At 51.8% G+C, this 21373-nt stretch overlaps 2 protein-coding genes and 3 pseudogenes across 7 annotated transcripts; 3 read left to right on the top strand and 2 right to left on the bottom strand.

Moving 5' to 3' along the window:
• Window positions 1-3250: 3250 nt before the first annotated feature.
• On the bottom strand, window positions 3251-3643 carry LOC308548842 (histone H2A type 1-C pseudogene; annotated as a pseudogene). Its single transcript has one exon. The product of its transcript is annotated as a histone H2A type 1-C pseudogene (transcript).
• Window positions 3644-3931: 288 nt separating this feature from the next.
• Window positions 3932-4315, top strand: LOC308548826 (histone H2B type 1-A pseudogene; annotated as a pseudogene). The gene has a single exon. The product of its transcript is annotated as a histone H2B type 1-A pseudogene (transcript).
• An 820-nt stretch (window positions 4316-5135) lies between these two features.
• On the bottom strand, window positions 5136-5523 carry LOC308548788 (histone H2B type 1-A; the record flags this gene model as incomplete). Its single annotated transcript, XM_081120856.1, has 1 exon — window positions 5136-5523. Exon 1 carries the CDS (start codon window positions 5517-5519, stop codon window positions 5136-5138), a length of 384 nt encoding a protein of 127 aa, XP_080976982.1. The 5' UTR covers window positions 5520-5523.
• Window positions 5524-5803: 280 nt separating this feature from the next.
• On the top strand, window positions 5804-6199 carry LOC308548747 (histone H2A type 1-H pseudogene; annotated as a pseudogene). The gene has a single exon. The product of its transcript is annotated as a histone H2A type 1-H pseudogene (transcript).
• A 2387-nt stretch (window positions 6200-8586) lies between these two features.
• Window positions 8587-21251, top strand: SLC17A4 (solute carrier family 17 member 4). Of its 3 annotated transcripts, none has more exons than XM_081120876.1 (12): window positions 8587-8625; window positions 11762-11888; window positions 12593-12798; window positions 13746-13979; window positions 14065-14152; window positions 14785-14871; window positions 15764-15882; window positions 15980-16141; window positions 18267-18399; window positions 18479-18626; window positions 19351-19441; window positions 20319-21251. In XM_081120876.1, exons 2-12 carry the CDS (start codon window positions 11798-11800, stop codon window positions 20451-20453), a joined length of 1494 nt encoding a protein of 497 aa, XP_080977002.1. In that variant the 5' UTR covers window positions 8587-8625; window positions 11762-11797; the 3' UTR covers window positions 20454-21251. The 3 variants fall into 3 exon arrangements, with proteins under 3 accessions (XP_080977002.1, XP_080977001.1, XP_080977003.1); XM_081120875.1 differs by lacking the exon at window positions 8587-8625 and adding an exon at window positions 10585-10831; XM_081120877.1 differs by lacking the exon at window positions 8587-8625 and adding an exon at window positions 10646-10831 and having other exon boundaries at window positions 11765-11888.
• Window positions 21252-21373: the final 122 nt, after the last annotated feature.

The raw sequence follows: 21373 nt of genomic DNA, 5'->3' as shown, positions 1-21373 counted from the left end.
ACTTTGTGCACAGTAGGAATCCTGGAAAGAATGAGCTCAGAGGTTGCAGGAACGTTTCCGTGAGATTATGGGTTTAGAAACAACCTCGTTTCTTCCTGCTGATGTGAGCAGCTTTGTCTCTGGCTCAGGGTGTTTCAGATCCTGAGATCAGTGGAAAGAATAATTTTGGAGAATTGTGGCCTTCCCAGCCCTCGGAAGTGAGCAAGTGGTCTCCTCTGCTTTACGGGGGGCCGGCCTCGCCTGCGAGCCTTGAGACCCTCACATCCCCGAGAGTCCGGCTCCGTCCCACCGTCTCAAGATGAACATTTTTTCAGTTTAAATAATGTGGCAGCGCTCTCTTGTCTACCCAAATAGAGTGGCCACTGTCTCCTAGACGCCCCTGGCTCTGTGAGTGCAGATGGTGGGAGCCCCGAGAGAATACTGTTGTTCGTGTGGAAGGGGAGGGGAGAGTGGTTTGTGGGGAGTCCTTGCTGGGCACACACTCTGGGTCTTTTTTATAAATCTGCGTCATTCTGAGTCAGCACTGATGACCACGTGCACAATTACAGTGATCTGCAGGCAAGTGTTACTCTTGCTAACAATGCCGCTCTGCAGGGTGGTTATCTGAGCACGGTTCTCGGCTCGTGTCAGGACGGCAGCATGCGTCTAACCCCCAATTAAGCCAGGGCTGGAAAGGGCAGCACATGATCAAACAGCTGCCAAAGAGGGCAGCTTGCAATTAGCTCAAGCACGCCGTCACCAGGGGCCGGCGGGCCTGGGCCACCTGCTCTGCGGTTGGTGACGAACTTGAACAGATGTAGATTCTCAGTAGAAAAACCTCTGAGTCCAGAGCAGATAAATGAGCAAAGCATTGGTCTGGCTGCGTCACCTCTTCCTGTCTGCTCAGCGTCTTCTGGACCTAAAAAGGTCACTGTCGAGATCTCTTATGGAACCAAACCAGCCAGCTCTACCTGTGATTTTTAATTTGGGTATCCCAAAGTCAATTCGACCCAAGTCTCTTTTTTTGTTTTTTGCCAATCCCTTGAACATTTAAAAAATATTTTACTTTTCATTTTTTTGGGATTCTCCCCCCCCACACACAAATGAGATTATATCCAGTTGTTCCTGAAAAGAAAACGTTTTCTCCAGATGTTTCCCTAATATTTTTACCTTAACTGGATCCATAGAGTGGTCTTCTGAACACCATAGATCATTCCTAATATTTGAAGACCAGGTAACCTTCTCAAGGGACAGGTGTCTGCTTACATGACCAGGATGATGGGGACCCCCCAGCCCCTCTCTGTGCCCACTGCCCCTCCTGCCAAGGGAAGAACTGGCTGCTATGGAAGCCTGACCTTTGATTGCTGACACCCTCAGGTTCACAAAGATGTTAAATGGCTCCATACTGGCTACAGCGTTTATCTCCAGCAGATTTACAACCCACTGGAAGATCACATTTGTGATACTCAGGATGTGCAAAGGTTTCAACCCGGTGTTTTCCTGTATGGTTCTCTGTCCCAGCCAGACTGGCCTGGAGACGTCCTTGCTCCTGTGCCACCACCATTCCCACATATCAAATGTTCGTCATCAAGCACAGCTCAGAGCCCACCTCCTCCAAGAAGCAGATGGAAGTGGTTGCTTCCCATCAGGAACGGTGACAGCTGGCCTTTCGGGAAAAGAGCACTACAACTGGGGTCAGAAGTGCTGGACCCAAATCCCAGCCTTGCTAGGAACTCAAGGGTGGGGGGTTTGCTGGCTCTTTCTGGTGCTCTTGGGCTTGTGGAAGCACTACCCCAATCTCCACATGGATCTCTCCCTGTGCACACGTCTGTGTCTGTGTCCAAACATCCCCTGTTCGTAAGGACAGCTGTCATTGGATTAGGGGCCAATGAGAAGCTGCCACCACTTCGAACCCTCTTTCCTCCAGTGAAATTTGTTCACACCCCCCTCCCTCCTCTATAAAAGAAAGCTTTTCTCCTTTGTTCTGCAGACTGGCCTGTGGTTTGCCATATTTTGCTTGTCCAGAATTGCAATTCCTCTGCTATTCTCGAATAAACTATTTGCTGCGCAATAACTTTTAACTTAAAAAAATATATTTTGATTTTTTAAAGAGATAGAAATATTGATGGGAGAGAGACACACCAGACATACTGATTTGTGCCCTGGGGATTGAGCCTGCAACAGGGGTAAGTGCTCTTGGCCAAAATCCAACCTGGGATCCTTCAGTCCATGGGGCTGACACTCTAACCATCGAGGAAAACCGGCAGGGCCGATCTTTAACTTCTTATAGGACTTTACACTTTTATTCACGTCTGCTTCTATAGCTGTCTGTGTAAATCTTGTGTGTCTAGCAATGTTTGTTTTAGATAACCAAGGAGGTTCTTTTTCTTTGAGATAAGGTAAACTGTTGACTATTGTACAGTAATTTTTATATTTGACAGCCTAAGTATTCATTTTTCCAATTTCACTTGGAATTCGCAGTTGCTAACAGACACTAAAACTATGTATCTTTTTTTTTTGTAGTTAAACCTCTGGAAATGACCAAAATTCCCTAATTTAAAAAAGATGATGGAAGAACCTGCCACATTGCAGCCTCTGAGAGTGACGTTAGCATCTCTCCACATCTGGTAGGCATCATTTTTTAGATACATTTTTAGAAAATTCTATTTACTAAGCATGTGTGTGAAGTTGCAGGTGTCAAATACTCAGATATGAAACCCTTTACCCAGTGTTGAGATTGACTTGCTAACTCTTGGCTTACCTGCATGTCACGCCTAAAGACCTCACGTGGACTGTACTAGCTTGTTGGAAGGGGAACTCCTCTCTAGGAGCTACTTGGAGGAAGTCATGCAGCCTTGTTTGACTTATGTCCTACAGGCTGGAAGCTGCAAGACTGTGCTTATTCTAACCCAATCTTCACTTATAAGCCTCAGCAGGGCTTCTGTTCGCATGAACTCGGGAGCGAGGGTTGTAATGCTAGAGGAAGTTTCCTCCCTCCCCAGGACTCCTGCAGGGACCAAGCTTGGAGCTGCTGCAGCTACCAAAGCACATCCCGCCGGGCGCCTCTGGGCCCGCCAGCTCTTGCTCCCAGCCACGCGTCCCTTAAACTTTAAAGGGCCCGTTATTAGGACCAAAGGTTGTCCCCAGGGAGCTATGGTTTTCTACGCTCACCAAACAGCACACGGACAGCCTTTCACAGTGTGCGCAGCCTTCATTGATGGGTGAGTGGCTCTGAAAAGAGCCGTTGGTTTTCTCTTGACGTGCGGGGTCCTCACTTGCCCTTGGCCTTGTGGTGGCTCTCGGTCTTCTTGGGCAGCAGCACGGGTTGGATGTTGGGCAGGACGCCGCCCTGCGCGATGGTCACGCCGCCCAGGAGCCTGTTGAGCTCCTCGTCGTTGCGGATGGCCAGCTGCAGGTGGCGCGGGATGATGCGCGTCTTCTTGTTGTCGCGGGAGGCGTTGCCCGCCAGCTCCAGGATCTCGGCCGTCAGGTACTCCAGCACGGCCGCCAGGTACACGGGCGCGCCCGCCCCGATGCGCTCCGCGTAGTTGCCCTTGCGCAGCAGGCGGTGGATCCGACCAACAGGAAACTGCAGCTGCGCCCTGAAGGAGCGAGACCGGGCCTTGGCGCGCGCCTTGCCGCCCTGCTTCCCGCGCCCGGACATGACTTCAGATGGTGGTAGTGACAACGGAAACTAACCAAAACCCACGCCACGGGGGGCCTATTTATAGTCTGCCGGTACGTTGTGACTCGGCATCTGATTGGCTGACTCGTGGATGCCTATCCAATCAGAAAGCATTACTGGAATCACCTAATTTGCATACACGTCACTACCCACTAGCCAATCAGATGTCGGCTGCCCAGAGTGGCCGTTGAGTGCTACCGCATAAATAGCAGGCTTTCGGCCACAAACTGCTGCTGTGACCTGTGTCCCTTGGGACTGAGATTCACCATGCCGGAGGTGGCTTCAAAGGGCGCCGCTATTTCCAAGAAGGGCTTCAAGAAGGCGGTGACGAAGACGCAGAAGAAGGAGGGCAAGAAGCGCAAGAAGTGTCGCAAGGAGAGCTACTCGATTTACGTGTACAAGGTGCTGAAGCAGGTGCACCCCGACACCGGCATCTCGTCCAAGGCCATGGGCATCATGAACTCCTTCGTCACCGACATCTTCGAACGCGTCGCGGCCGAGGCGTCGCGCCTGGCGCATTACAACAAGCGCTCGACCATCACGTCGCGGGAGATCCAGACGGCCGTGCGCCTGCTGCTGCCCGGCGAGCTGGCCAAGCACGCCGTGTCCGAGGGCACCAAGGCCGTCACCAAGTACACCAGCTCCAAGTGAAACGACTCTGCCAACGGATGAGCTTTAACCCAAAGGCTCTTTTAAGAGCCACTTACGTTTCCTAAAGGGCTGTATCATTTTTTGTCAATGTATGGGGCTAGGTCTTGCCACTACATTAACATTAGCTAGTTTAGCTAGTAAAATACTATTTGCCAAATTAATTTGGTTCACATTTAATAGTTTCAAGCAGAATAGAGGCAACTTGGCCTATTTGAACTCAGAATCGTACTATCAGTTCTAATTTGCAAGTCAGTTGAGTAAAATCCTGGGACCACGATTGCTAGGTCATGCGCTCAGACTCAGAAACCCTGAGTAACTGAAATCAGTACCTGAGCACAGGCAGGCTGGGCTACAGGACCAGCTCAGGTACAGCACTGCTTCCTGAAGTCCCAAGCTCTTGCCACAGCGTCAGGCTGTCTTCTGGAAGGATTTATAAAAAGGCCCGCTACGTCCCTGTGGGCACTGTCATCTCCGGGAAACATCCACACGCACACGGATTGCCAATTCTCCCCTTGGAGAACTGCTCCTGACAATTACCAGAGACCTTCAGGGCACTCAAGACAAATGCTGGTAGCCTATTAGGTCTATTAAGAAACTTGGGGACACTGGGGGGCAGTGTCCACAACCAGCTCCTTTAAGCACCACGCCATAGCTTAATCCCATAGCGTTAAGAACTATTTAACTAAAGCCTCCTTCCACTTAAGGAATAAAACGTCCCACAGGAAACGTCAGCTCAGTAACAAGACAGCTGTTTTCAGGAAACGTTAAGTGGCTCTTAAAAGAGCCTTTGGGTTAAAGCTCATCCGTTGGCGGAGTCGTTTCACTTGGAGCTGGTGTACTTGGTGACGGCCTTGGTGCCCTCGGACACGGCGTGCTTGGCCAGCTCGCCGGGCAGCAGCAGGCGCACGGCCGTCTGGATCTCCCGCGACGTGATGGTCGAGCGCTTGTTGTAATGCGCCAGGCGCGACGCCTCGGCCGCGACGCGTTCGAAGATGTCGGTGACGAAGGAGTTCATGATGCTCATGGCCTTGGACGAGATGCCGGTGTCGGGGTGCACCTGCTTCAGCACCTTGTAGATGTAAATCGAGTAGCTCTCCTTGCGACACTTCTTGCGCTTCTTGCCCTCCTTCTTCTGCGTCTTCGTCACCGCCTTCTTGAAGCCCTTCTTGGAAATAGTGGCGCCCTTTGAAGCCACCTCCGGCATGGTGAGTGCTCAGTCCCAAGGGACACAGGTCAGAGAACAGCAGTTTGCTACCCAAAAACCTGCTATTTATAGGGTGGCACCCAACGGCCACTCTGGGCAGCTGACATCTGATTGGCTAGTGGGTAGTGACGTATATGCAAATTAGGTGATTCCAATTCTGTTTTCTGATTGGATAGGCTCCACGAGTCAGCCAATCAGATGCCGAGTCACAACATACTGGCAGACTATAAATTGGCCGTGCATTTGTCCGAAGAGTCTCTTTTTTGGTGGTGTCCATCGTCGTCATGTGCGAGCAGAGTCAGCAGGGCGGCAAGTCTCGCGCCAAGGCCATAGCTCGCTCCTTCAGGGCGCAGCTCCAGTTCCCCGTGGGCCGCGTGCACCGCCTGCTCCACAACGGCAACTACGCGGAGCGGGTCGGGGCGGGCGCGCCCGTGTACCTGGCGGCCGTGCTGGAGTACCTGACGGCCGAGATCCTGGAGCTGGCGGGCAACGCGGCCCGCGACAACAAGAAGACGCGCATCGCCCCGCGCCACCTGCAGCTGGCCGTGCGCAACGACGAGGAGCTCAACAAGCTGCTGGGCAAGGTCACCATCGCGCAGGGCGGCGTCCTGCCCAACATCCAGGCCGTGCTGCTGCCCAGGAAGACCGAGAGCCACCACCAGAAGGGCCAGAGCAAGTGACCTGAGCTGAGTGATCCGAGCCCCTGGAGAGGAAGGACGGGAACCAAAGGCTCTTTTCAGAGCCACTCACAATGTCTGAGAAAGAGCTGCGGCAAGGCAGTAACTGGTTAACCGTTAAGAGCGGTTGACCACAGGTCCTAAACCACCGGGACCCAAACTATTATCTATTTCGGGTAACAGGCCTCGGGAGTTGCAACGTGCAACAAGCTTGACAGTGGAGCCGTGGCCGTGGGTAGAGCTGCTGCTACGAGGCGGCCGCCCCCGCAGCCCCTGGCGGCGAAGGGCGCTTCTTGGGAGAAGGAACCAGCGTAGATTAGGAGTTTTGTGACTACGTAACGCGGGGGAAACAGCAACAACGTGGGCTCCTCGCTTGGTTAGTGTTTTAGTGAGAGTAGGGCCAGACTAAATGAGTGGGTTAGGAAGGAAGGAGACTGGTAAACTGGCAGCTTTTGGCTCAGCTCTTTTGCTTGGAGAGAGGACAGGTGCCCGCCAAGCCGCCGGCGGCCCCGGCGCAGCCACACGGCGTTTCCTCCGGCACGGCAGCCGGGCTTTCCTTCCAGTGCTGGGTGGCGTCACGTCCCGGAGTCTGCAGCCTGGTCCGCTGATGAGCCGAGAGATAAAAGGCCCATATAAATATTTACATGAAGAGCTGTAAAAATGAGTAATAGGTTTCTTAGTCCATAGGTTACATCTCAAGCTTTTAATACCATTTTGATGGTAGGGTAATAGTATAGTTGGGTCAGTCATGTGACAAGACAGCTTTCTATTTGGGAATATTGGGCAGAATTCTTCAAGAGATTGAACCACTGAAAATGAAGCAAAATATTTTGTGCTCCTTTTAGCACTAAGTACAAATATACACCCAGAAACAACTGACAAACAGGAAAGCAGCCAAATACAAAGTTCTTGTACAAAAATGAAACCATCGAAATTCTCCAAACAATGCAAAGCAAAACAAAAATCTGTACATTCATAACAAACTACAAAATTCCTACAACATTCACAGTTTAGAATTATCTTAATACTGTGTCTATAAAGTTATATTTAAACCTATAAAATGGATGTTTTGAAATTATGAGTTTTTTTACTTATGTCAACAAATTTTTAAAAACTAATGAAATACGTGTTTCTAAAAAATATAAGTGGTTTAAGTTGAACCTAGAAAGCAGTAAGAACTAAAATGGGGGAAAAAATTGAGGTCAGCAATGAGCTGCCATCCTCAAAAATCAGGCTTCTAAATCTATGCTCTTAGACATTTAAGGAAAAGATAAATCTATAGCTAATAAAGTCATTCCAGATTATGAAAGTGTCTCATTTTTGAGGAAATGTGAGAATATCTAATGAGGAAAGCATGCTAAGTGAGCACAATATAAGTATACCAGTGGTATATAAATAATTTATTTCATCGCCTTCTATTAAAATGCCCTGAAGTCCATTATTCAATGAAGAGGTGCTATCTTTTTTGATACCAGGAACTTTAATATTGACTTAATGGTAATTAGTCTATTTTTTTCCAGTAAACAAAACTGGATGTATACAATATACAAATTTCACACCAAAATTTCAAATAGGAGTAGTGACTTGAAAATGTCACAATCAACAATATCCCTTCTCAAGCCTATCATTTACTTTTTATGTTATTTTATTAAATTTTCAACCACTTGTTAAATTTTTAAAACAAATTTGCGGCTCCATGACCTCATACCTACACGTTTCCTGTTAATGGTCTGTTTCATCATCATCTGATGACGTTTTGTGATATATTTCGAAATATTAGTCAAGGAATTTTTTCCAAGCAGTTATTTATCGCACCGTATTTAGAGAAAACATCTCAAAAAATAACTGAAAACAGAAATTCCAATACATTACTGTTAAGGCTAGGAGCGAAAACAATGTAACCCATAGACCTGTTAATTATCACACATACAAAATCTACAGAAATTTGGGACAAACAAAAAAAGCGTATTAATGTAAAGAAAATGCTAAAGGTCTTTAGGAGAATTAGCATAGGACTGGGAGAAGTGACATAACTGGGTAGCTGAGAATAAATGAGTTTACGAGAATCATTTGTTCCTTGAATTAAGCACCTGCCTCTGTCTTCAAATTCTCAGAGAATTTACTGACCCGCAGAGACTCCCCAAGGTGATGGCACCAGCGTCAGGGAGTGTGGTTGTCGGGCTCCCGTGAGAAGGGACCTTGATCTCTTCTGGGTGTGAAGCATGAAGATTTAATGAGCTTGATCTACTTGTTAATTAAACTATAGAAGTAAAGTTAAAAATTAAACCGTCGAGCCAGTAACACCTATCCATTTCGTAACAAGGTCTAAAGGTTTGGGGTAATCATTTACTTCTTGGGGAGTAAAAGACTTGGGAAGTTTGGGGGAATTTATTGGAAAGGAATGAAGACCCTGCATCTACCTCCCTCAGGTTAGCTTTCAGCCTCTTGCCCGTAATGCTCTGCTTTTGCGATACTGGGAATGGGTCTTCTCCCCGTCGAGAGCCCCTTGGTTTGCTGTTTTGGGGTAGAGATGGTGGGGTGGGGAAGAGAGCTCGTCTTTCCTGAGATAATTCTGAAAAGTGACAGAAGATGCTGATTTTCCTAAAAGAAATGAGAGCCCCAGAACCTCAGGGAACAAAACTGCAGGGAACAGAGCCATCGGGAAGGGTCGCTGCAGAGAGTCTGAATTGTCCACAGCATCTGTGGCCAGCCAGTGATTTTAAACTATCTGCTTTTAAGGGTTAATATCACCCAAATATTGGAGGTAGATTAGATGACCTGCAGCTTGAGGTTCGTATACTGGACTTGTTTGGGTGGGATGTTTTAGCAATAGTGTGTGTGTGTGTGTGTGTGTATGTTTTAATATGTCTTTATTGATTTCAGAGAAAGGGGGGGAGAGAGAGAGAGAGAGAGAGAGAAACATCAATGATGAGAGAGCCATTGATCAGCTGCCTCCTGCTCGCCCCCTACTGGGGAATTGAGCCCGCAACTGGGCATGTGCCCCGACCGGGAATCGAACCGCGATCTCCTGGATCCTAGGCCGACGCTCAACTGCTGAGCCACGCCAGCCGGGCATGTGTGTATTTTTTAAAGCACTGATCACATCTGTGCTGAGACAATACATGCAAACACAGATTTCTGGCAGAGGAAGATTTCCATCAGGGCGAAAAGATAAATCAGAACAGATCAGACTGTTCCAATGAATTTATGGAATCGCTGGAATCCACGGGCAAACTAAAACAAAATGAAAGCCCGCATGGCTCTGGAAGGTAGTTATTGAGTAAAGGGTTTGGGGCAGACGACTTTTATTTGGGGCCGTGAAGAGGAGCCGTGAGCTGCTGCTTATGTGCAGGAGACGCTCAGGGCTGAGACCCGGTAGATGCGTGTGAACGATTAATACTCTGCGAGACCCCGTACGGAGAGGCATCCACAGTGAGCTCGCGGAGAGGAGCGGGGACTGTGTTCCTGCAAAGGGAACGGACACAGCCTGTCCTGGCCAGAAAACGGACAGGAGCTGGGTAGAAACATGACTGGTCCAGTCTCTCTGCTGGCCCTTCCTCACTTGCCTGGTCCCTAAAGAAAGCGGCAAGACCCATGACTTCTGAATTTGCTTTTCCACCCGGGCCCTCCATCCCAAGCTACAGATCCACAGGCACAGCGTCTACTTGGCAGGCGCCCTTTCTGGGCCTGACAGGCACCTCGTGTCCAAAACCAAATTCCCGTTTTCCTTCTGGAAGCCCACTCATTTCCTCTGCACGGAGCGGGACCCCATTCAGGCCTCCAGTCCGGTTTTCTGCCCCATGACCAGCCCAGCCCGACGCCAGCTCCTGCCCGGTGGATGCGAGGGCTCTTCCGGCGTCTCCTGGGCCCCAGTCGTGTCCGTCGTAGACCACGCAGCACACGGCGGTCGGGGCACATCCAGGCCCCTTGCCTGGCTGCAGGGCCCTCCGCAGCGTGGCCCCTCGACCGCCGCGTGGGCCTCGTGTCCCCCCAGCCTGCTCCCCACCCTGCACCGGCCGCACCGGGAAACCGGCTCCTGGGCCGGGGAGAAAGGCTCTTGCTCGGAGCTGCCCCTCCTCGCCCTCCTGGGCTCGGCTCCACGGGAACTGTCTTAGGCGATCGGGGAAGCAGACTCTCTCCTCACGAGGCGCGGCGCCCGTCACTGTCCGGCTGCTCCCGGGGCCCCCACAGCCAGCGCCGTTCTTCGTTCTCCCCTCTCATCCCTGCGCCTCCTGGGTGTTTCCCACGGAAGGTGGAGGGAGACACAGCTGATGTGGGCCAGGCCTGCAGCCTGGGCTCCGGGCCAGACGCCTGGCACCAGAACGCTGGCATTCAGTCCCGAGGACTGGGCCCTGCAGGCCCAGGTGCGGAGAAGGGGCAGAGCGGGCGGGGCTGGTGCAGCGGAGAGCGGCCGGCCAGTGAATGGGCCGAGCGGGCCAGTGAACTCGCAGGCCGGGGTCGCTGGGGGCGCCCTGGCAGGTACAGCCCTGGGGAAATGTCACTCTGAAATGAGCCTGCACTCGGCTATTCCGAGGTGAGGGCAGACGCGATAAGCTGACCCCTTTTACAGCCGAGTGTTCCTGCCTTCATTCGGCGGTTTCCCCTCAGCGTCCCCAGAGCCGCTCCGCTTAGCCGGTGAGTGTTGATTTGGATGGAAATTCAATTTTCAGTTGGTTTTTGAATTCGGGGGCACGTGGAGGGCTCTTGGGTCTAACTTCTGTGTTAGTACAAACTACGTAAGCAGTGAGGCTTGGCAGCCTCGGGGCGATGCGCAGACGTGGTGCAGTCCTTCCCCTTGGGTAAAGACAACCTCATTAAGACAGGTGGTCGCCTTCGTATCAACACAAGTAGAACCCCGCAGGCAGGAAGTGGAAATGATTTTATTTTGCCGGCCACTCGGGCCCCATCCCCACCCCCCTTTACGTCTGCTAACCCCCTACCTTCTCGGTCATTCTCAGAGAGTAAACAGCCTCCAAATAATCTCATGTATAATTAATAGGTCCGGTCCGATGAAATGCACAAAACTCCAAACTTTCTCTAAAAGGGCCCACCCAGGGTCACTGAAAAGTTAGCTTATGCCTCCAACTTTTCATTCCATCCGCGGGGCTGTGACTATTTGGGGGGCTATGTATTTAAAAAGCTGTCTCCTATATTTTATTTACTATATCTAGACATTTAAAACAGACAGTGTTTGAGGGTAATTTAATCCACTGGAATCTCCTGGATGAAATTTCACAGAAGATTGTCAAGTTTTAACATCCAGTCCATACTGATGCGAGTTGAGAGACAGGGAAACGCGGGGTGGGGAGGAAAGAGACCCTTGAGGCCATCAGGCCAAATCCCTCGTTTTAGAGAAGCGGAAACTGAGACCCAGGGTGTTGACCTTCCTGAGGCCACACAATTGGCCAGAAGCAGAGCCTGGAGGGCTCGCCAGGTCCTGAACCCTAATCTTGCACTTTTCCCACCAAACATTTCCTGCAAATTCCTGGAAGAACGGGGGCAGTGCCATGGGCCATATAGGACGCGTCTCTTTCTCTGTATTTGCTGTGCAACCTTTTATTTCAGCAGGTAAACGCCAGACCCTGGGAGACAAGGGCCAAAATGTCCACTAGAGCCGAAGCCAAGGCCACAGTGGGAGATCTTCCCAGGGCTGCTGACGTAAACTCGGCTCCCACGCCGGCCTCCGGCAAAGGTGAGATCGTGCGCTACTTGTGGATAAGGCCGGGATCCGGTCACCTTGACTCCCTTCTGGTGGTCGACTTGCTCCCACCCATTGCCAGGAATTCCATAGAGCTCTATAGACTGTTTACTGAGAATTACTTCATTTCGTGCAATAAACCCTGAAGGTTTACCAGCAGCATCGCTGTTTTACAGGCATGAGAATCCCAGGGTGCAGGGATTAAATAACTCATTTAAGTCTCCCAGGCACAGAGGGGCGTCACGTGGGTTCAAACCAGAGCCGTCCGATTGTTAATCATTACACACACCTCTGCGCTCGTTAGATCTGGGAAAATTGAAGAATAGTTTTATTTCCAATGTCTTCAAGTTCTCAGGAGTAATAATAATAAAAAAGCTTAGAGCGTATGAAATAAATCAGCAGGAAGGCAGGACGGAACAATGCGATATAGCCGAGAAAGGGGACTGAAGGGAAATGTGTCGTTTCAGAGTGAAAATGGAATTAGCAGGAAAATGACCACTGGCGCTTGCCCTGGCCCGTCCACCGTTCTTCCGGCCTCCGCTCCAGTGATGGCTCTGAGGGGGTTATGTCCCCTCCCCGGCCCCCAGGGCGACAGCTGTCTGCCAGACCGACGGCAACGGTCTCCCTCTCCCAGACTTAGGAAAGGGGGGGCAGAAAAGTACCCCGATGATAAGACCCTCTGTGCCCTCTCGTCTCAGGCTTCTGTTCGGTCCGACACGGGGTGGCCCTCACCATGCATCTCTGTAATTTTACAATTTCCACCCAACAAATGAGCCTGAGCATTGCCATCCCAGCCATGGTGAACAGCACAGCCCTGCCCGGCCCGCCCAACGCCTCCACCCACGGGCCTCCCGCCGGCTCCCTGGACAACTGGAATGAAACTCTGACGGAACCGAAGGTGGTGGTAAGTTCAGCAGGACTCGGGCCCCTTTCTGTGACGTAAATGGCCTGACCTGAAGGGTTGTTTATTGAGCACCTACTATGTTCAAGGAACTATGGATCACAAGAATGTAACAGGTAGTAAGGAGGCTGTTTCCTTACTTAGGGACCATACGTGGCACCAAGGACTAAGTTAGAATTCGGGAGTTTACCGTTTATTGGAAATAAATTCCTGACCACAAAATAAGTTTCACAGAGTTATATCTACTTTCTCTTCCTTTGGGTATTTTTACCCCTTGCCTGTGGTGACTTGTTTTACAGGCTCACTTTCATTTCACTTGCTCAGGTCCTTGTGCAGCTGGGACACTGTGTGAGGGGAAAGGGTGTCTGGGCACATACAGGGTGTCCCGGAAACATGTGCACTCACTTGAACAGCTGATAACTCAGTTTTCACTCCTTTTCAGGTTTAACTGATTTGAAATAATGGGTGATGCCAGACTAAACGTTGAACAAAGAAAACTTATCCTAAAGGGCCACTAGGCTTTTTCTTTAATGGGGACACATAAAAGAAAAGGTTTATGGCACAAAACCGGCAACAGCTGACACACTGAGGGCGAGATGACTCTCGATGTCGGCGAGGCCGCTGCTTCCCGTTACCGGCGGGGCCTGGACCAGAACGGTCATCTGTCTGAAAACAGGCGTTGACCAAAAACATTATTCATTTCTGTAGATTCTTTTAAAATTTGCAGATGAACCGTATGTCAGTAAACACGGACTTTTTACAGTCATTCAAAGTGCATGTATATTTTGGGGGGACGCCCTGCATATTTAGGTTTTCTCGATGAAACCGGTAGGCTGGAGGAACTGGAGAGGGCAGAAGAAAACTGTCAAATATTTTCTCACCTTTCAAGCTGTCACAATAACAATGTTCTCTCACCAGAGATAAACAGCAGGACTGTCTTTGTCACCCAGGCGCCCGCGTATGACTGGAGCCCCGGAATCCAGGGGGTCGTCCTCAGCGCCCTCAACTACGGCTCCTTCTTGGCGTCCGTCCCCAGCGGCTACGTGGCTGGGATCTTGGGAGCCAAGTACCTGGTCGGCGCGGCGATGCTGCTTTTCTCCGTCCTGAGCCTCTTTGTCCCGCTGGCCGCCGACGCCGGAGTGGCCTTACTGATCCTCATTCGGGTCGTCCAAGGCGTAGCCCAGGTACCGAGGCCCTTTCCAAGCACGAGCGGACTTTGGATTCTACATGTCTCAGGTGCCAAGAGCGGGACTTTTGTCTTCCCCCCAGGTTATGATACAGACAAGTCAGTATTTAATTTGGGTGAAGTGGGCTCCCCCGTTGGAAAGGAACCAGCTCATCACCATTTCTGTCTCAGGTAATCGCTATCTCTGTTGTCACCTTGTCCACGAGCACCTCGCAAGGACCTGTCCGCAGACGCAGGACCTCCTCCCTGCGTCCTTGCTCGAAACACTGACCTGCACTAGCTTTTTTTTTTTTTTTTTTTAAATCCTCACCCGAGGATATTTTTTCCGTTGCTTTTCAGAGAGAGTGGAAGGGAGAGAGAGAGGGAGAGAAACATCGATGAGAGAGACACATCGACTGGTTGCCTCCCACCCGCTCCTGACCGGGGCCGGGGATTGAGCCTGAGGTGCATGTCCTGGGACCCTTCAGTCCTCAGGCCGACGCTCTACCCACCGAGCCAAACCCGCCAGGGCTACACTCTCTTTCTCGATTCTAATTGCACACTCACGGTGCAGAACAATCCTTATAAATGCTTTGCACGTTAATTTATCTTAAAACTCATTTTCATTTTGCACATACGGCAAATTGAGACACAAATAGACAAATGACTTGCCCAGGGTCACACGGACACTGCGGGAAGAGGCAGGACTTGAGCCTCGGAGCTTTCACCCCTGTGCACCTTAGCTCTGGGATGCGGTCAGCCTGCGGGAGGCTCAGCGTCCCGGGCCCGGCCTCACCCGGAGCGTCCTCGCCACTTGTGTTCAGGGTTAATGCTGGGCTCCTTAACCGTCCTCCTCGCCGGTGGTTTCCTCTGCGAGACCCTAGGGTGGCCGTACGTCTTCTACATCTTCGGTGAGTTTACGCTTTTCTCAAATCTCAGAATGTTATTTTAGGACAGCGAGTGCTGGGCGTGATTTCTGTGATACAAGATCACCTGTGATTAACCAAATCCCAATAGATGTGGGTATTTATATAACTGAAGTTGATCGTGTTCAGAGCTAATCATGTTGTGAATTTTGCACAGTGACACTTAGGGTTCAGGTTCGACAGCCCGATGCGGTAAAGGCGGATAACAGTCCCTCCTGCTTCCACGCGGGGCCCACAGAGGATGCCAGGGGAATTTCTTTCATAAGCTGTTGAAAATGTTACCTTGGTGTGATTATATTTTTAGATGCACTTATTTAATACAGTCTTCTTCTTTGCTGTTGTTAATACTCACCGGAGGATACCTTTTCCCTTGATTTTTAGAGAGAGTGAGAGGGAGGGAAGGAGGGAGAGAGAGACACATCGATTGGTCGCCTCCCACACGCACCCTGACCGGGGTAAGAGATCGAACCTGCAACCCAAGTACGTGTCCTTGACGGGGAATCAAACCTGAGACCCTTCGGTGTGCAGGCCGACACCCTAACCACTGAGCCACCCTGGCCAGGGCCCGATGAATGGATCTTTGCAGAAGCCTGAGCAGCAGGGGAGATGCCTGCTGGTACTTGAACCTCGAGGGCATTTTCAAGCACACGGGGCAAACACACGAGGCTCTAAGCTGCCCCCCACACCACTGGCCAACGCAGGTGACATGGCCAAGGCCAAAGTCAGGTGGCGGGAAGTACCCGCCTCCTGCGATCAGGCCACACAGACGTACAGACGCACGGAGGGGCCCGGGCCGCTCTGCCAGCCGCAGGGACCCCCTCAGGGCGGAGTCGGGTGGAAAGAGCGCGAGCCGGGTGCTAGCTGGGTCGTCTTCCAGGTGGAATCGGCTGTGCCTGCTCTTCCCTCTGGCTCCTCCTCATGTACGACGACCCCGGGGCCCACCCGCTGATCAGCAGTGGCGAGAGGGACTACATCCGGCGCTCGCTGGCTCAGCAGGTGCCTTGGCGGCGTCTCTGCCCCTTCCCGGCCCCGGGCGGGTGTCTTGGGAGCACAGTGTCTCCGGGGAGGGGCACTGAAACCTGCTCTCTTTCAGGACTGTGCGCCCGACAGGTCTGTTCCCATTAAGGCCATGGCCAGATCCCTGCCTCTCTGGAGCATTTTACTGTCTCAGTTCAGCGAACACTGGTATCTCTACGTCATGATGGCGTATTTGCCCACGTACCTCAACTCTCTGCTTCAGGTGGACCTCAAAGATGTAAGTACGGAGAAAGTCCACCCTGTTCTCCTGTTTCGATGCCCCCTTATATAGCTCCCGTCTCTCCCGGGGTCATCAAGCCAGGGGCCTGGGCCCGGGGCCTTCAGGTGGAAATGCACCCGCTCGGGTTCCGACTCACCTCAGTGCGGCCTCCTGCTTTTTGGGGGCAGGATGCTATGGCTCTAGGCCAGCTTGACACTCAGGGGATGTCTTTTTTTTTAAGGGGTCAATGAAAAAATTCTGCGTTCAACCCAATCGACATCTGCAAACAGGATACTCTGCTGATGGCGGAAAGAATAAAGATTCACAAAGCAAATTCCGCCTTCGGGGAGGCTGAGGCTGAGACAGGACATTATGGACAGGACCTGAAGGCCCCAGTGGGACTTACACCAAAGCCCTGTGGGGAATGCTCTTAAAAAAGTCCTTTATTCAAGTCCCACGCATGTGGAGAAAGGAGCACCGATGGGTGGGGCTGAGTCTCCCCCAAATGCCCGGGTGCTCTGATTGGCTGACGGGAGCCGCTCAGTTCCCTCCGAGGGGGTGTCCTCGAAGTGCGAGGAGCTTATCAGATTTCGTCCTGTTTGCCATGGTTCACAAGGTCATTGAGTTATAGCCACAGTCCCGCCTTTTGTACTCAGCAAGCAGTGTTCTCACATTGACCGGATTCCTCCGGTGACGACAGGCTCACCGGCCGGCAAACAGCGACGTTAGCAGAGGTCAGAGTCTGGGGCACACGCGTGCACGCGGGCAGGTGCTGGGGCCAGGAAGCCCGAGGGTGGGTGGCTGTGGGCCTGCTGGGGGGCAGAAGCAGGCGATGGAACCAGGAGTGAGGGGAGGCCGGTGGGCTCCCCACCCTCGGAGGCCCGTGGTGAGGCGGCGGCTGGAGGGACACGTTGAGACCAGGCTTCCCCGGCTCGGGAAGCCCAGACCCGGGTCCCCGTGGATCTCAGGGTATTTCCTCTGACGACACGTCACCGTGGTAGTTGGTTTACTCTTTGATAAAATGAACAACTTGGACCCCATGACTAAATCCATCCCATCGGTGTCCTTTGCCTTTTTAATTTAGAAGCTGAATGGACAAGAACAGAGTCCAGCATTTAAAAAGCTATTAAAAAGGTGTAGAGTGAAAAGCCTCTCCCGTTCTGGCCCCGTCTGCCCCGGTCTCGGAGCCCACCCCTCAGACAATGCTTTCTATTAATTTCGTATAATTCTTCCATTTACAAGAATCGGGCATGCACAGATGTTCTCATTGCCCAACTTTTTTTTTTTTTTACACAAAACACAACACATGAATGTGCTGCTGTTCTTTACACACTAGACCACGGGGATCTTTCACGTCAGCAAACACGGGAAACCTCACAGAGCAACACGCGGGCTGTTTCCAGTCTCTGCCCAACTATTTTTTAAATCCCTGCATGTCCGAGTCGGGGGCGAGTGCCGTATAAACGTATTTACTGTCACCCTCCGTGGGGCAGTAATGATGTTGGCGCCTGTCTGACTCCCCACAGACCTTGCAAAGAACCGATGGATCCACAAACAAAGGTGTCTCGCGGCCATTGTGTTAGCATAACTCGGAATATGTTTCAATACATTTGGGAGCCGTGTGGTTTTTTGTTTTTCTGTCCATTGCCTGTTCCTATTTTTTGCCTAAAATTTTTTGTACTGAGTTTTGTTCTTTTTTAAAAAAAAATCCTCACCCAAGGATGTTTTTGATTTTAGAAAGAGAGGGAGAGAGAGGGAAAGAAACACGACGTGAGAGAGAAACATCGATCAGTGGCCTCCCACGTGCGCCCTGACCAGGGTTGAACCTGCCGCCTGGGCATGTGCCTGGACTGGGAATCGAACCCAGAACCTCTGGGTGCAGAGGACAATGCGCCAACCAGCCGAGTCACCCGGCCAGGGCTGGGCTTTGTCCCTTTAAGCACCTATTTCCAGGTGACCTTTACGTATGGAGGGAGCGCTTGTCCCTTTTCCCCACACTGACCTATGTGCACATTTTTGCTCAGAGGTGACACTGGCTTGTTGCAGTGGCCTGAGAGTGTGTTAAAGGTTGTGTCGGAGAGGCACCAGGGTGGGCAGTGCGCCGGGGACCCTCGGTGTCCCCTCACTCATCTCTGGTCCCCAGAGCGGCTTCCTGTCGGCCCTGCTGCTCTGCGTGGCCTTTGTCTGCACCATCCTCGGAGGCCTGTTAGCGGACTTCCTTCTCTCCCGAGAAATCCTCACGCTCATCGTGGTCAGGAGGCTCTTCACCGCCACAGGTAAGGACCCAGGTGGACCCGGGGCTGGCCTGGGGAGCTTGGGGCAGCGTCCTGGCCTCTCTCTCTCCTCCTGCCCCAGCGGTTCTCTGCCCGAGTGTGTTCTCCGTGCTCCTGCCCTGGGTCAGCTTCAGCTTCGGCATCACCATGGCCTTCCTGGTGCTGAGCTTTGCCACCAGCAGCCTCTCCCAAGCAGGAGCCCTCGTCAACTTCATCGATATCGCTCCCAGGTAAGGAGCCCCTCGCCCACAGGGGCTCAGCTCAGGTCCAGTGCCCCTAAACCTGCCGTGACCATCGGTCAAAATGTGAGTGGCACGTGGAACAGGCCCCGGGAGGTGTCAGCAGCAGCCCTACATCCAGATGCTTCCTGGAAGGAACCCAAAGCTAGTCCACCGCTGTTCCCTGCGGGGGAAACGCAGCAGTGAGACAGGGCTGGGCCACAGGCGCTCACCGGGGGTGAAGGACGCTGAAGGACACGGGTGTCACGGGAGACATTCACCTCCAGCGCCGGGGAGTGTCGGGGATGACCGAGGCTTCCACGCGTAGCTCCCATGGTCCCTTCACAGTCAATGGGACGCGCTCCATTTTCAGATGAAGGGCCACCAAGGCACGTGGGAGACGCCTTGTCTCAGGGGAGCCCACGTCTTGCAGCGAGGGGTCTTGCATCCCCCAAAGCAGGGCTGCCAGGTCAGACTTCATAGCCGAAGCCAAGAGAACATATAAACTCGGCCAAACCATCCATCCTATGTTTTGTATAAACAACATTGACAAGTTAGCACGGTTACCCCTTGGGTGTCGCAGACCTTGGCACAGGATGGTAGCAGTCACCGGTCAGTACGTCTCCCTCAGGTTTGATGAAGGGTCAGCACATCTCCGGGCCATGCCAGAGACAAGCACAGGACTGCAGCAGATGGGCTGAGATTAACCTTTGCTTACAAGTCTCTCTCCCCCCAGGTACACTGGCTTTCTCAGGGGCCTGTCGCTGGTCTTTGCTCAACTCTCAGGAGTCCTCTCTCCCACCGTTTCTGGATTTTTCATCAGTCAGGTGAGGTCAGACATTCTGATGAGCATTTTCCTGCGGTAACCCTCTAGGGGTCATTGGGGGAAGGTCCGACAGGGGTGGCTCAGCCTGAAGCTCCCGAGGGAGAGCGCGATTCCATGTTTATGCTTTATGAGCTCTTGGAAGATGAGTTTCTCACGGTCATCACCAACTTCTGTAGCAACATGATGGCGTTTCTTGTAAATCGGAGAGTGGCCGATTTGTGGTTTGCTTGGGAGCGAGGGGTTTTCCAGGGTGTGGGACTTTCATCCTAATGCCTTGAAAGTTCCCAGCCATCTGGAAAGGGTTGGTCACACTATGTAGGGACCCAACAAATATGTACAGAATGTATGAGCGAGAGGCTGAGCAAAGGACAGAGGGAAGGAGCCGTGGGCACCTTCTGTGTCCGCTCATCGCGTTGGGGCTGAGGCCCTCTGACCAGGCGGCTTACCTGGGCGTTTGCATCTGAACAGCCTTCCATCCTGGGAGACGCATGTAAAGTTGTCAGAACAATGCCTTGAGCATTTCCTAAGAACCTACAGGTGAAGAAAGACATCCGTGACGTCCCCACGAGTGTCGTTCTTTAAGTTCCCCATGGTTTCCCACCAGGACGTCAGGAGGATGGACCCCAACAAGGGAAGGGTGTTCTTTCTGCCATCACGCCCTTTGCCATTTGAAGCCTCAGTTCCCTTTCAGCCACTGACTGACACAGTCAGGAAATGGTGGTTTCACATGGACATTCTCAAGCTGACCTGTCTCCCTTGTCATTCATTTGTTGGTTCCACAAATACGCATCGACCCCGGGCACGTGCCAGCCAGGGCACTCAGGGGATGAAACAAAAGTTCCCGCTCCGGTCGATAACCTGTAGTTTCCTGTCTCCAGGATTCAGAGTTTGGCTGGAGAAACGTCTTCTTGCTTTCAGCAGCTGTTAACATATCAGGCCTGGTCTTCTACCTCATCTTCAGCCAAGCAGAGGTGCAGGACTGGGCTAAAGAGCAGACCCTCACCCGCATGTGAGCAGCGACGTGCCCTAGGCCCTGGTGCTCCTGTGCTGTCGTTTGCCCTCACGGACATTCCCCTGTGTGCTCTCACTGGACTGTTTCTAGTATGTTCTCAGAGGCCTTGGCTATGCAACCCTGAAGGTTCTGCCTGGAGATTTTACTGGGGAGGGGGAAAGGAGACCCATTATTTACCTGTGAGCTCCTGAAAGCGTAGGTGTGTCTGAATTTCTGTGCTTCTCACTCTTTCTGCTGTTACTGTGACATAATCATGCATATTTGATCTCTGCCCCAGTTTCTGGCACAGAAATCCTAAAACCCTTGTCATTTCCCAAGTGATGGGATAATAGGAATCTCTTGTTAGAATATTTGGTCTTAGTCCCTCATTCCTGTCACAAAAGCTGCTAAGACCCTTGGAATTTCTGCAGTGACGCCTGTCTTTTTGGTGTGCACGTGAGAGGGCTGGCAGCCGGGGCCCTGGAGAGCTTCGGGGTGGGGGCTGGTTGCCAGAAAGACCAAGGGATGGTTAGAAGGTTGGGGCTTTCAGCTCCATGGTCCCACCTTCTAGGAGGGGAGAAGGGCTGGAGATTTATTCAACATGATTTACTTAACGATCATGCTTATGCAATAAAATTTCTATAAAAACCTTAAATGACAGGTTCTGAGAACATCCAGGCTGGTGAGCTCACGGAGGTGCTGGGAGGGTGGTGCCCCCAGGAGGGCACCAACGCGGTCTCTTCCCACACCTGCCCTGTGCATCTTTTCCATTTGGCTGTTTCTAAGTTACATCCTTTATAATAAACTGATAATAGTAAGTAAACTGTTTTTCCTAAGTTCTGTGTCATTCTAGCAAATCATCAAACCTGAGAAGGGGGTCGTGGGAACCCCTAGTTGTGTCTAAGTCAGAAAGAAGTGGGAACGTGCCTGCAGCAGGGCAGT

The sequence above is a fragment of the Miniopterus schreibersii genome (genome assembly GCF_964146895.1).
Source record: "Miniopterus schreibersii genome assembly, chromosome: 19".
Taxonomy (NCBI): Eukaryota; Metazoa; Chordata; class Mammalia; order Chiroptera; family Miniopteridae; genus Miniopterus; species Miniopterus schreibersii.
This window is presented reverse-complemented; position numbering and strand designations above follow the sequence as displayed.